At 43.7% G+C, this 15,602-nt stretch overlaps 1 protein-coding gene and 1 non-coding gene across 6 annotated transcripts in view; one reads left to right on the top strand and one right to left on the bottom strand.

The window, feature by feature from the left end:
* Positions 1-15,602, bottom strand: part of JHY (junctional cadherin complex regulator) — a 66,451-nt gene that overhangs the window by 48,171 nt on the left and 2,678 nt on the right. For all 5 annotated transcript variants that reach the window (XM_029076235.2, XM_029076234.2, XM_039913586.1 and 2 more), the window contains exons 2-3: positions 14,951-15,409; positions 1,667-2,177 (exon numbers count right to left, since the gene is read on the bottom strand). In XM_029076235.2, coding sequence (XP_028932068.1) covers positions 1,667-2,177; positions 14,951-15,330 — 891 coding nt within the window. In that variant the 5' untranslated portion in view covers positions 15,331-15,409. The remainder of the gene's footprint in view (positions 1-1,666; positions 2,178-14,950; positions 15,410-15,602) is intronic.
* LOC114815237 lies at positions 2,952-3,089 on the top strand. The gene has a single exon (XR_003763003.1). It is a non-coding gene; the product is annotated as a small nucleolar RNA SNORA7 (small nucleolar RNA).

Raw genomic sequence — 15,602 nt, 5'->3', positions numbered from 1 at the left:
TTTGTTAAGCACTTACTATGTTCCAGGCACTCTACTAAGTGCTGGGTTAGATAAAAGGTGGGACACAGTCCCTGTTCCACATGGGGCGCACAGTCTTAATCCCCATTTTCCATGAGGTAACTGAGGCCCAGAGAAGTGAAGTGACTTGCCCAAAGTCCCACAACAGACATGAGGCAGAGCTGTGATTAGAAATCACAACCTTCTGACTCCCAGGTCCAGGTTTTATCCACTATGCCATGCTGCCTCTCACCTCCTCCCTTCCCCCCTTCACCTCCCCTCAGCTAAGCCCCCTTTCCCCCCTTTCTCTCTGCTCCTCCCCGCTCCCTCCCCCTCCCCTCAGCACTGTGCTCATTTGTATATATTTTTATTACTCTATTTATTTTGTTAATGAGGTGTACATCCCCTTGATTCTATTTATCGTGATTGTCTTGTTTTTGTCCGTCTGTCTCCCCCGATTAGACTGTAAGCCCGTCAATGGGCAGGGATTGTCTCTGTTGCCGAATTGTACATATACACACACATATAAACACATACATACTCTATTACTTCCCCTGTTCTGTAATTTATTGTATTGCCTGTCTCCCTCACCGCACTGTAGGACCATGTTTACTAATGGCCTAATGGAAAGAGTGGAGATGAGGGTCAGGAGACCAGGGTTCTAGTCCTGGCTCTGTCACTGGCCTGCTGTGTGAACTTGGGCAAGTCACTTAATTCCTCTACCCCTCAGTTTCCTCATCTGTAAACCTAGAATAAGATACTTGTTCTCTCAAAAGGAACGGAGGCTGTGTCGAATGTGATTAGGTTGCTTCTATCCCAGTGTTTAGTACAGTGGTCTGCAAACAGTAGGCACTCAACAAGTACTCTGGATTGCTGGGCCAAACATGCCTGCCACATACTACACTCCAGATTGTCTAAATCCCTTCTATATGGAGAGCTTCCTTCTGGTTCCTGGTCTGGGGGTGGCCAACCCAAAAGATCCAAAAAACTGCCACACTCCATAAAGGTGAAAATTACGGTGGCCTCCTGGGAGGAGGCAGCCAAGGATCCCAGAAGAGGATGCACAATGATATGCGAGGATGTTGAAAGTTTAGAAATCGATGTTAGAAAGGGCAGAGAGTGAAAGGCAGTAAAGAATGCTTCAGGTACACCAAGAAACAGGGTGAAAAGCAGTGTGGGCTAATGGAGAGAGCATGGCCTGAGAGACAGAAGAACCTGGGTTCTAATCCCAGCTCTGTCCCTTGCCTGCTGGGTGATGTTGGCCAAGCCACTTCATTTCTCTGGGCCTCAGTTACCTCTTCTGTAAAATGGGGATTAAGACTGTGAGCCCCATGAGGGACATGGATGTGCCCACCCTGAATAGGTTGCATCTACCATAAAAAAAAGTTCAAGTCCCATCTACCCAATAAAGTGCAGAAAGCATTGCAGTGGCAGGGGATCAGCCTTCACTGGCTAAACAGGCTGGCTGATTCATGTACCATTGGAAGCCAGGTGTGAAATCGCCCAGCAGTGAAATTACCAGCATTGGGCTTGGTGATACCTAAGAGCAGTGCCGGGAGAAATAAACCCAAGAGTCACAGGAAACTATTTGAAGGAACCCTCCAATAAATACCAGGGGTTATTCTATAACTGATGAGTCTCAGGGTTTTTTTAAGGAGAAAATACCTACCTGCTCCTGATGAACTTCTCTCAGCTTCCTATTGTGTAGTTGAAGATAAGAAGCTGACTTGTGTGTAGACAATCCTAAAGTCAGTTTGTTTTTTTCCACGAAATCTTGTTTGGATCTCCACTTCCGTGGGGCCCTAGATTTGGGCTGAAAACCATCAGCTTTCAAACCTGAACTCTTGAGATACTGAGCCACCTGATCCATCTTTTCTCCTCTATCGCTACTGCTCTGCACTGAAAAGGCCTCACTGGTCACCTCATTGTGCTCAGAGCTGGGGCTCAAAAACTCACTACCAAGGAGCGTTATGGGACTCTGGGGGCTTTGTTCCTCTTTCTTCAATTGTTCAAAGGAAGCCTCCGAAGAAGACTGCAGGGAATCCTCAGAGATGTTCTGGGGGACGATCTCAGCAGCCTGATGTACTCTTTTCGTCGCTGAAGACTTCTGGTCCTCTTGATTGTTTTTCCAGTTTGGATTGTACCGGAGATCTGAATACTTGTCCTCAGGTAGCTGGTGGCTGCCAAAAGCAGAAGAGAAAGGTGCATTTTTACATGGAATTCAGGTAACGTTTGAATTTCTAGAGAATCTTCTGGATTAAAACCACTCCACTGTAATATCGCTCTCTTCCGCTTTTCATTGTTATCTTTTACAACTGGGAGAGAGAGGAAATACCTAGGCTGAAATGAAAACCACATTTGCAGAATGTCAGAAACAGCTGCCGCAGGTCTACATCTGTTTATTTGCTATTTAATTGCTTCTATGGATTAAAAAAAATCATTTGTACCTATTCTCTTACGCTTTTACCCATTGGACAAATTGGCAATTTGTGCCCGCTTGCTTTTCTCATTAAATCATAAACTGCTCAAGGGTGGGGGTGGTGTCTTTTATTTCTATTGTATGATCCCGATCACCTTGTACGGTGCGCCACCCACACAAGGTGTCTGATAAATACTATTGATGTTGATATAGAGGAAAAAGATGATTTTTACAAGTTAGTTGTCCCAAGAGGAAACACAGAACACTGAACATCTGATTGCTGAGGGGCTTGTTGTAACCAAGCTGAATCTAACAAGGAATAAAATGAGTGATGATTTATTCATGAGTCCTGTAAAACAAAACCAAGATGAGAATTTCTAGAACTGACTCTCTGGTCAGTGTATTTCTGTGGCTACAGCAGATTCTACAGTGCTTTGCACACAGTAAGTGCTCAATAAATACGATTACATGAATGAATTGTAGAGTACAGTGTGGCCTTGAATTGGTTTATATTCTCAATGGGTACTTTTATGGCCACCTCGCAGGGTCGCACCTGTAGAGTTTCCAGTATTCTACCAGTCTCGGCTAAGGGAGGGAGAGTCAAGCAGAGATTTACCTGCTCCATTCCTAGCCTGCCCAGTGGCTAGCGAGTGGAAGGCAATCTGCTACAAGTCAAAACTCACCCATGCTGGACAGTAGCGGCATGGGAGATAGTTGAGGGCGGAGACTCAAGTTTACTGCGCGGAAGGAGTCAAAGGTAAACAACTTATATAGTTTTACCACGAAAACTCTATGGATACACTACCAGAACAATTGCAGATGGAGAGCGGGCGATCTGGGAGAGATGTGTCCGTGGTGTTGCTATGGGTCGGAAACGACTCGACGGCATAACACAAGACTTTTATGGCACTCTACAGATCCACGCTGGTGGTTTGAAAAGGAAATTGGGGGAAAAAGCAGGGCTTTTTCCCCAGAATAACCCAGGCTGGTTGTCTTCACTGATCAACGTCTCACAGTTCTTCACTTCCCGTTTTCTTGTGTCACCCTGCCTAAATGTAATTCCCCCATTCTACAGAGAGGGTCCTAGGCATACAAGTTCACTTTGCCTAGTCTGAGTAAGTAGCTTAACTCAAAGTGTCAAGAACCCAAAACCTAGCTCCTAACGTTGAGTCTTTTGGTCCCCAGGCCTAAGCATCCCTTACCCAATGGGAGAGGCTCCCTCAGATACCTAGCATCTGGCAAATGTGGGGGGTAGACACAAGTGAATAAAATTTAAGCCTGGAGCTTTGCCGAAGGAAAGTTAACAAGTCCCACAGTCCTTTTTGGCCCCAAACCCAACTCTCTTCTTTTCCTTTGGCTGTCTCAATTAGCCAAACACAAAACCCAAGAAATATGGCATATTCAATGGGTTCTTTGATCTTCCAAGACAAAATGGGAGAGATTTTGCTTCCTTAAGTACAGTGAATGGAATCCTCTAACCAAAAAGAAAATGGAAATCCCTTAGGCCTTTTATGTCATTTGATATTCTAGTTAAATGGAAGATATCTTTTTATGCTGGGTAAACAAATTAATGGGCTATTGTATATTAACTTGCTCATTTTAATAGGTATTTGATTTATTTGATTCAGTGTGCACTAAAAAGTGGAGCAAAAAGCCAAAACTTGCTTGTCATGCTCAATTGTTTTTCAGTTCCCAGAAGCTTGTAAAATAGGGAAACTTTCCTTAAGTAACAAGTATACTGACTTAGTACTGTGCCTGGCACATAGTAAGTGCTTAACAAGTACCACAATTATTATTAGTATTATCACTCACTCACTCAGTCGCTCAACTGGAAAAAGAAAACAGTAAATCGCGGGCACTTGAGAACCCAAGCAAAGGTGATGTTTACTGATTCAGTACAACACGTATGCTCTAACCTCATCCCCCTCCCATTACGTGGCCCCCAACAATTCGCTCCCATCCAGCCCCTCCCCACATCAGGTACTGTCCCAGCCCTTCCCCCCACCCCATCCCTGTCTCCTATCCCAGCACCACCCCAATCCCCTTCCCACTGTACCGGTTCCTGTCATCTCACTCCCATCCAACCATCTCCACCCCTCACCCCTGTGGGCTTTGCACACAATAAGCACTAAATGAACATGACTGACTGAATGAATGAATGAATGAACAATCCTGCGGGTGTCCTTGTCAGGCCTGCTGATGTTCCTGTAGTTTCTGACCAAGGGATGCCTGGCAGTATGAACCTGGGTTGGACTGAGAGGAATGGGGTTCTGAACTACTGTTTGGTTTTTCCCCTTCTCAGCCCCACGATCTGTGGTAATCCCAGTGAGTGACTAGGCCTTATCTGCAGACAATTGGCAGTCATCTTGATTCTGCTCTCTGAAGGAAGGAACTCAGTAACCCCATTCAGTGATGATCCTGTCTGTGTTTCCTTCTAGTGGATCTCACTCACTGGGCTCTATTCTCCTCCGGGCCAAAATCACTCTGCTAGTAAATGAGGCTGCAAAGCATTAAATGGACTAAGTGGTCCCCTTAGGGTCTGAAAATTATTACCCTATTTATTTTGTTAATGAAGTGTACATCCCTTTGATTCTATTTATTGCTATTAAGTTGTCTTGTTTTTGTCCGTCTGTCTCCCCCAATTAGACTGTGAGCCCGTCAATGAGCCGGGATTGTCTCTATCTGTTGCCGAATTGTACATTCCAGGTGCTTAGTACAGTGCTCTGCACATAGTAAGAGCTCAATAAATACTACTGAATGAATGAATGAATGAATGAATGAATGAATGAATGAATGAAAGAGAGAAGGTACTCTGCAGAGCACCAAATTTTCTGGCTGGGAGTGGTTTAGGTTCTGGAGAGAGGCAGTCTGAAAGAAATTTGGGATTGGGATTCGGATCCCATTTTGGACAACATTCACACTAGGGAGCCGAATGCTCTTCAAAAAAAGACAGTCCCTGTTTCTTGAGGAGCTGCCACTCACAAGAGGCAAGAGAGGACTTTACAAATGGAATAGATGATTTTAAGTGGAAGCTTACGTAAAGCCGGAGAGGTTTGAAACCAAATTAGATTAAAATGTGTTGTTCCAGTTGAACCAAACACTCAAAATTAATCTCTGCACATACAAGCCCAGCCCAGTGAACACTAAACACACACACATATACACCCAACAACCCTTCCCGAACTCTATTCACAACTCATCACCGCGTGCACGGCCATAAAACTTTGGTAAGGCGTCCATTTTGCTTTAAGGGTGAAATCGTATTAGAACACATAGGATGATGGTGTTTTCGCAGCAGCATCAGCAGGATAAGCCACAATACTCCACAGGAAACAAATCTAATGATTGAAATAATAGAATCTGATCCTGAAGAACTCCATTGTGCTGAGATTGCGTGCAAAGAGCCTCAATTGTACTACCCAGGCCAGGTCACCACACTGGAACAAAATGAGTGTGAAGTGCCCCTTCATCAGTAATCATCTGCGCACAAAAGACACCCCTCTTTTTACCCCCCATTTGATGGAAAGGTTATTCGCACAATGCATACACAACACTTTTGTTGCTGATGAGACAACAGATGCCGGGGCTCCTCTTCAGATTCCTAGGTTAGTAATGGATGCAGAGGGGGCGGGTCTCATATACATACACCATGATATTTGCTCGAGTTAATGGACTCTATTTGAGTACTTACTGTGATAACTTCAAACAAAATAAAATCAAATCTCCATTTAATGAAGAGCCTCATATTCAGCATAACATTCAGTCAAAATATTACTAAAATTAGAGCATGTTTCTAGTACAATTAACATCCTTTGCACTCACAATAAAATATTCAATAACTGCCCATTTTGCCCATTGAGGAGGTGAATAAAAGCATTGCTATCAATCATTTAGCTGTTATTTGTTTGCCACTTAATTTTAAGTAGGCGGTTATATTGAAACTGCACATGTTATTATTGATTCAGGTTTAATTTAATCCTTTTAAACAGAACAATTATTCCCAATTTATATGGCATTAAATATTTTAAGCCTACGACAGCATATTCAATATTTAAAGTGTAAACTTTCTAACACTTTTTTAAGGGACTGGGAAATTGACAATGGTTCCCTGCGGATTTCTGAATACTCTGCTCATCCAGCTACCACTCCAAACCCTTTGATGGGTGTCTCTCTGGTTGAAAACAAAATGGAAACATAGATTACAAACTTCTTTAGGAATATGACGAATCTGTATGTAATCTGGAGAAACACCTCTTAAAGACTGTCACCCAGAAAACAGCAATGACGACCCTCATTTTCCCTGGCTGTTTGTAGGAGCTCCCAGTGCCAAAACTTATTGTCCCACCTGGCCTAATGTCCTGAAGACTAGACAGCAGCTGGGCAAGAACACAATGTTTCCTCAATAGGAAATACCTGTATTCCTGTCTCCCTTTTGCCTATATAGTTACAACCTGAGAACAAAGGCAAAGTAACATGTGTATAGTAACTCTGACACCAGCTGCAAATGGAAATTTGAAGCTCTACTAAAAGAAGAGCTTTTTAAATTTTTGGTGTAACATTCACTATTTCTACCTCGTATCTGGAGAAACCTGCTTATTTACAGCTCCATGTTTATTGTTTACATGATGAAAATTAGAGAGGCACTTTGGGCCACCTGGAATCTGAAGCAATGAAAACTATCACTCTGCCTGCCACCCAAGGATTACCTGGTTGAAAAGCCAAATCATCCTCAGGTGGGTGAACTGTGGTCAATAACAGCTACAGTGTCCATCTTGCAATCCAAAATAATTAGTGAGTGCAACATGAGGTCATCAGTACTTGGGATTATAAAGTGGAAAGAGCAGATGTGATCTCAGCTCTTAAGAAGGTTATTATTATTATTAATATGGTATTTAAGTGCTAGCTATGTGCCAAGCACCATTCTAAGCGCTGGGGGAGATACAAGGTAATCAGGTGGTCCCACTGGGGGTTCACAGTTTTAGTCCCCATTTTACAGATGAGGTAACTGAGGCACAGAGAAGTTAAGTGGTGACGGAGCCCGGATTAGAACCCATGTCCTCCGACTCCCAAGCCCGTGCTCTTTCCACGGAGCCATGCTGTCTCTGCAAGCTTGGAATCTAGTTGGAGAGAGGGGCACTAAAATCAATTACAGAGAGGAGAAAGTAATACAGTATGAACAAGACGTACCTAAATGCTACTTGGGCGGAGGTGGTGAGTACCTTAAGTGCTTTCATGTGTGGAAGTGCTAAAGCAGCAGTTACAAGGGCATAAAATGGGGAGATTAATAAGCACTCAATAAATGCTACCGACTGATTGAGACTAGAAATCAACTGGGAAATGCTTCCTGAAGGAGATGGGATTTCAGAAAGGCTTGAAGATGAGGCATGGTAGTAACATGGCGTAGGGGAAAGAGCCCAGGCTTGGGAGTCAGAGGTCATGGGTTCTAATCCCAGCTCCGCCACTTATCTGCTCTGTGACCTTGGGCAAGTCACTTGCCTTCTCTGTGCCTCAATTACCTCATTTGTAAAAATGGGGATGAAGACTGTGAGCCCCACGTGGGACAACCTTGTATCTACCCCCCAGCGCTTAGAACAGTGCTTGGCACATAGTAAGCGCTTAGCAAATACCATCATTAGTAGCACCATTGATTTTGGTGCACTGCACTATATTGGGCGCTTAGAAGAACAGAAAAACAAAATGGCATCTTCCCATAAGAAGTTTACACTTTGATGGGGAGAAGAAGGGAAGAGGTTGCCAGGGAGGCAGTGTGACCTAGTGGAAAGAGCACAGGCCTGGGAGTCAGAGGACCTTAGTTCTAGACCCAGCTCTGCCACCTGCTCACTGTGTGACCTTGGGCAAGTCACTTAACTTCTCTGTTCCTTCATCTCTTCTATCTCCTTATTTAAACTGTGAGCCCCACATGGAACCTAATAATAATAATAATGTTGGTATTTGTTAAGTGCTTACTATGTGCCAAGCACTGTTCTAAGCACTAGGGTAGACACAGGGGAATCAGGTTGTCCCACGTGGGGCTCACAGTCTTAATCCCCATTTTACAGATGAGGTAACTGAGGCACCGAGAAGTTAAGTGACTTGCCCAAAGTCACACAGCTGACAAGTGGCTGAGCCGGGATTTGAACCCATGACCTCTGACTCCAAAGCCCGTGCTCTTTCCACTGAGCCACGCTGCTTCTCTGATTATTTTGAATCTACCCTAGTGCTTAGTACAATGCTTGGCACATAGCAAACACCTAAGAAATATGACAATTATTATTATAAAATAATTGCACCTAGAATGATCAAAATGAATGAACTGAGCAGACATACATGAATGCTGAATGCGGAGGTAAAGTTCAGAAACACTCAAAAAATACTACTGATGGACTGATGGAGAACAGTGTCAGATTAGAAGGGGGAGGGAGTAAAGGGTAGGGATGTCAGTGAGAGGTTGGTGGCAGGAGAAGGGAGAACAAAGCATGCTGAGAAGGTTCCATGGAGAGGAACCAAGTGGCTGAGCAGGGGTGTAGTGGGAGAAGAGAGTGGAGAGGTTGGGGGAGAGAGCTGAATGAGTGCCTTGAAGCCAATGTGAAGAGGATCCAACAGGTAATTATTGGAGGTTTTGGGGGAGTGAGAAGATAAGAAGACTCCCGGGGTTCTACCCCCAGCTCCACCACTTGCTTGCTGTGTGACCTTGGGTGTGGCGCAGTGGAAAGAGCACGGGCTTTGGAGTCAGGGCTCGTGAGTTCGAATCCCAGCTCTGCCGCTTGTCGGCTGTGTGACTGTGGGCAAGTCACTTAACTTCTCTGTGCCTCAGTTCCTTCATCTGTAAAATGGGGATGAAGACTGTGAGCCCCACGTGGGACAACCTGATTCCCCTGTGTCTACCCCAGCGCTTAGAACAGTGCTCTGCACATAGTAAGCGCTTAACAAATACCAACATTTTTTTTTTTTTAAATCACTTAACTTTTCTAGATCTCAGTTCCCTCATCTATAAAATGAGGATTCAATAACTGTTCTCTCTCCTATTTAAACTGTGAGCCCTGCATGGAAACTAATTATCTTCAATCTACCCCGGGGCTTAGTACAGTGCTTGGCACATAGTAAACACTTAAACACCACAATTATTATTATAAAAATAATTATACCTAGAATGATCAAAACAAATGAACCGTAAAATGGGGATCCAATCCTACTCCTCCTACTTTGACTGTGAGGCCAGGACTGTGTCCAAACTGATTAACTACCCCAAAACTTAGTACAGTGTCCGGCACATTGTAAGCACTTAAGTACCATTATCATTCCTTCCTATTTAGACTGTGAACCCCATGCAGGACAGGGACTGTATCCATCCTGATTATCTTGTTTCGACTCCAGCACTTAGTAAATACTTAACAAGTACCCCGGGGAAAAAAAAGGCAGAAGGGTATTTTAGAAGAATGATCTTGGCAGCAGATGTGGAGAGGGGGGAGAGAGAGCACAGAGGTCAGGGAGGTGATTGATAAAGAAGTAGAGATGGGATACGTTAAGCATATGGAACAACATGATAGCCATACGGATAGAAAGGAAAGGGCAGATTCTAGGAATGTTGAGGCAGAAGAACCATCAGGATTTGGTGACAGACTTAATATACAGGAATTGAAAGAGCAGGAAGAGTCAGGGATAATGCCAAGGTTTTGGGTTTGAGAGGCAGGGAGGATTGGTATTGAGAAGCAGTGTGGCTCAGTGGAAAGAGCACGGGCTTGGGAATCAGAGGTCATGGGTTCGAATAGCAGCTCTGCCACTTGTCAGCTGTGTGACTGTGGGCAAGTCACTTAATTTCTCTGTGCCTCAGTTATCTCATCTGTAAAATGGGGATTAAGACCATGAGTCCCACGTGAAACAACCTGATGACTTTGTATCTACCCCAGCGCTTAGAACAGTGCTTTGCACATAGTAAGCACTTAACAAATACCATCATTATTATTATTATTGTTATTATTATATTAACAGGGATGGGAAAGGTATGTGGAGAAAGGATTTGGAGTGAAGATGAGGAATTCCATTCTGGACATATTTATCTTGAGGTGCTGGTGGGAAATCCAAGTATCAATGTCTTGGGGGCAATGAGAGAGTGCAGAATAGGAGAGAGGTGAGGGGGTGGAAGTTAAAGCTGTGGGAGCAGAGTGTAGATGAAGAAGAGGTGAGAACCCAACACAGAGCCCTGAAGGATACCCACAGTTAAAGAGTGGGAGGCAGATGGAAGAGCTGGAGAAAGAATCTGAGACAGTTTTATCAAGGGAAGCTGAGTGGTAGAACCATCTCCCCCGATTAGACTGTAAGCCCATCAAAGGGCAGGGACTGTCTCTATCCGTTACCGATTTGTACATTCCAAGCGCTTAGTACAGTGCTCTGCACATAGTAAGCACTCAATAAAGACTATTGAATGAATGAATAAGGAGGGTGTAAAGTCTTTTAGATTTAATAAGAGGGGCTCTTTGGAGAGAATGGGCTCAGGAGAAAGAAGGTGTAGGTGTGGAAATTGGTTCGTGCCAGAAGAACCATTTTCCTACCACAGTGTCTTCAGTGACTGCTGGGAAGACTAGTTTCTAGGGATCCCTTAGGTCAGGTCAACATGTGAAGCAGCGTGGCTCCATGGAAAGAGCACAGGCTTGGGAGTCAGAGGTCACGGGTTCTAATCCCGGCTCTGCCACTTGTCCGCTGTGTGACTGTGGGCAAGTCACTTAACTTCTCTGTGCCTCAGTGACCTCATCTGTAAAATGGGAATTAAAACTGTGAGCCTCATGTGGGACAAGCTGATTACCCTATATCTACTCCAGCGCTTAGAACAGTGCTCTGCACATAGTAAGCACTTAACAAATACCAACATTATTATTATTATTATGTGACAATTTGCAAAATAAGTCATTGTTTATGGAGGACTGATTTATCCAGATAAATGTGAGTGCAGCCCTACCTTAATGAAAATACATGATATGGTAAATAACTTCAATGTTAAGATGCTATTGATCTCAACTGTCCACAACATTCAGATGAAGAAACTGACCGCTAGCCATCAGGCAGACATCCAGATATAGTATGATATCTGAAGGCTGAAATGTCTTCCAGGGTGCATCCTGCCTTTGATGGACTAGATGGCTTTGCGGAGATGGACTCCCTCTCGGATTCACTGAAACTTTTCATGGTCTTTGTTTTGAAGTTGCAAATTTGCTAGGCCCTCCCTTGATAAAAGAGATGAAGGAACCTGGGCATAGGAGTTCTTTTTACTTCTCCATTATGGCTTCGGCCTTTTCACCTGGAGAGAGATCTTTATTACCATTCCACTGGTTGGTTCTTTCCCCGGAGCTTCTGGGGTTTGCTAATTTAGTGGTGGGGAGAGAGGGGATGATCACTTACACCACAAGAAGTTGGAGTGGTATAGACCACAAATAGCACAACCTAAAATTTAAAAAAATCAATTAAGTCCATCTTGAGATGACACGGCAGAGTCATGGACTGCTGTAACACTACATATCAACCTGGCAGGCAGCAAGCAGGAATGGTGAGATTTTTTGGAGGACCCGTTTCAAGAAGACTGTGATACCAAGAGACAGAACTGACCATAGTGCCGGGCACTGCAAGTAGAGAAAAGGGTGATTTCAGCTGATGCATGATATGGAAGAGATTGTCACTCGCACATATTCAAACACCCACAATTAGTTGTGCAGTGATGGAACACAGTGGGCAATTAAAAACATTTCAATTAAAATCCAATCAGTCAACATCCCTGCTAATCTAAGTGTCCCATCTAATCTACATTTCATTCTACAATTCATGAGTCATTAAATAATAAAAGTAAAAGCCAGTCTGAAATTACCTCTCGAGCCAAACTATCATCTATCGCCTTAAATTTACCTCTCAATTGCCAAAGATGGACTATATTTCTGTCCAACTGATGACGGAATTTACTGATGTGGAATCTACCAGAATCAGAGTGAGCTAGAATAGGGCTAAAGTTAATCGGCAGGCAGAAATGCTTGGGAACCTGTGCAGATTTTCACACTTCTGGCTTGGAATTCAGCCCTTAATAGAGCCATGTCATGCACACACACAGAGTTCTGCTTGCCTCCAAGAGCAGTCATCTGTTAGGATGGCATTACGCCTGCTCAGGGGATGTATGTCAATGCTTAAATCAAACACAAGTTGTGACCGCCTGGATGCTCATCACAAATGTAGCTTCAAAATGCAGGCTCTTCTCTGAGTTAGCAGCTTCTAGATGATCACAGATTTGACATTCAGGAGCCAATAGTCATCTGAAAAGGGTGGCCTGAAACCTTAGCAATGGAGGCATGTGGACTGTGCTTGGGAAATAGGGTACAAACTAGATCTCTAGAAGTTTGCTGACCCCTGTATGTGGAGGAAAGGGCATGGGCTAACAAGGCCACTGGAAACCACGATAGCCTAAAGAAACCAAAATTATGGCATCTTTTGGCCATGAAATGTGGTCACAGCGCTCCACCTCATGCTGACTTGGGACACTCTCCATTTCTCAATCCAGAGTGGAGGTTATGGATAATCCCCTATTTTTGCTGCCCTATATCTGGTAGTACCCTCCGAAATTTCGTATCCTGTAAGGTTGTTCCTGAAGACAACAGTGAATATGTCACAGGACTCAGCTGAATTCTAACTTCTCTGTTCCTTCCCTCCCAGCTTTTGGTTTCGACACAACGTGTTGGCTGACCGAGACAAACATGCTCAACATCTTACTCTTATAAACTCCTTGTGGGCAGGGAACATGTCCTACCCACTCAGTTATACTGTATTCTCCCAAGTTGCCTGGTACAGTGCCTGCATACAGTAAGCACTAAAATATTACTGATTTTCAGTAGGCTATTTTTAATTTCCCAAATGCATTAACTCTGACATCTGCATCTCAGTTCAACTTATTTTGGACTTGAGTACTGAACTCAAACTATGAAATAAAGTGGTTCCTCAGAGACCACAAGGAGCACGATAACAACCACAAACACAGCACTGTTCTTGTTCTCTAATTTTTTTCCTCTAGGGTTTTCAGAGCCTCCAGGATGGCAAACGTTAGATCAAATCACACTGATCTCTCCCTTTGTTAACCACAATGTTACAAGACTAGTCCTGAAGTTGGTTTAAGTATCATCACATGGGAATATCTTAGTCTACTCTTGCCTCATGCAGTCCAGCTGCTTCTATTTCCATCTATAAAAGGTTTTGCCCTAATCCCCCCTGCTCACTGACTTGTGGACTGACTATGGGTGCTACAGGATAGTAATTGCCTTAAGGAGATTCTAGTAACATCAAAATGTCAGAGTAAGACTCAAAAGGCTTATCAAGCTGCTTTTAAAGCTGCTTCTTGTGGGAACAAGGCAAAATTAGAGCTTGGGTTCAGTCATTTGAACTACAGTTCCTAGCACTGGACAAAATAAAATCTCTTCCAACTTTAGGATGTGTGATGAATTTGCACTCCAGTAGTTGGAAAGTAGAATAAAGTTGATGGACACGATCCCTGCCCTCAAGGCTTTTACAATCTAGGGTTTGTGTAGGGAGGGGGGAGGGACATGAGTTTAGCAGTTTAACTCAATTTAATGCCTCCACAGCATGGACCTCTTTAATGGAATGCCCTGCATACCAGCTTCAATTCTCTGGTTTGTTTTGCTGAAAGGGACTGGAGGCGGGGGCAGTGGCTCTGTTATAATACTAAATGTATCAGCTACATATCAGCTATTAAGGATTGAACATGAGCCTGCAATGGAGGACGACAGCTTCATTTTCCAAACAAATTAATCTAAAGAACACTGTGATTAGTGAAAGGCTCATGAGACCGAGAGTCCAACCCAGCTCATCACTGACTGGCAGTTAATTAAAGGTTCCTTCCCAATGACAAAGATTTAATTATTCACCTCCCTAAATGCGTGGTTTTGACCAAAGAGGAATTTATGTCATGGGGAGAAGCTGGCTTCTTGGAAGTGGATTAAATCACTCAGGATCTCAGCTCTCCCTATCTTTAATGAGAGATCAGCAGACCCTCAAATGAACTTCCTGGGAATACTGGGAGGATTAAAAGAATGAGTTTGATCTCTTCCCATCCCCACGTGCACATCTTTGGCCACTCTGTGGGCAGGGGAAAAGAAGGGAAAAGAGGTAGGGAAGGAGGGTTGGAGAGATGAGAGCATTCACTCACAACTTCCCTGATTTCTACAGCAGTTACGTGTCCTGAAGCCAAGAAGGAGAAGAGCACCCACTAAGGGTTGGGCTCCAGTTGTTTTTTTTTGCCAGAGTTATGAAGCCCTGCCCCGCCCCACCTTTACCCAGGTGACTGCAAAGTGCTTTTTGGACTCCAAAGACTCTGCAAGGGAGGCCTGGGAATCTCTGTTAGTACCTGTCTGTCCCCCCTGGGTCTGATATCCCTTGGACTACTGGGTTAAAAGGGACTTCACAAAAAGTCATCATACAGTAACCTGCAGAATGCATTACAAAGTCATCATACAGTAACCTGCAGAATGCATTATTGGTTTCTATTCCTACCTTCTTTTTTCATCGCTGCCTTCGGGACTGAGATCTCTTCTGCTGGACATCTCATGAGCTTTGAAACTTTCTGTTTCTGATTCTGACTCTTCTGAATCACTCCAACTTTCTCCTTCTGGACTGCTTTTCTCTAAGCTGTCCCGCTCTAGCTCTTCAAAAGTTTCCCTCAGCAGGTCTTCATCATCCAAGTTCCTTTTCTGGAAATCTATCTGGTGTCTTCTTCCTTGTTCAAGGCTTTCTGAATCAGATTCTACAAAGCCTTGCAGATTTTGGTGAAAGTCGCCCATTTTGAAAGATGGGCTTTCCAGTGGAGTTTTTAAATTGCTGTCAGGGACAGGGGGTCGAATGGGGAGTCTTGGAATCAATTTAGTATTACTCATGCTGCAAATGTCTTGAAGTGGTGACGCTGCTGACGAAGGGAACCAATTTAATATTTAAGGCTGCTGTTACAGCCAGCACCTGGAAAAAAAACAATATTTCTGCTCATCCTTGTCAAACAAAAGCCATTTACAAGTCTTAATCAAAAACTGAAACAATGAATACACTCCTGTTATATTATATGGAGGTTTTAATTTTTTGTCTGTTTGAAAAACTATTGTTTTCCCTCCACAAAAGTGTAACACCCTGATGTAGTGCTTGTAATCAATCTGAG

Source organism: Ornithorhynchus anatinus, chromosome 11 (assembly GCF_004115215.2).
Source record: "Ornithorhynchus anatinus isolate Pmale09 chromosome 11, mOrnAna1.pri.v4, whole genome shotgun sequence".
NCBI classification, from domain to species: Eukaryota; Metazoa; Chordata; class Mammalia; order Monotremata; family Ornithorhynchidae; genus Ornithorhynchus; species Ornithorhynchus anatinus.
This window is presented reverse-complemented; position numbering and strand designations above follow the sequence as displayed.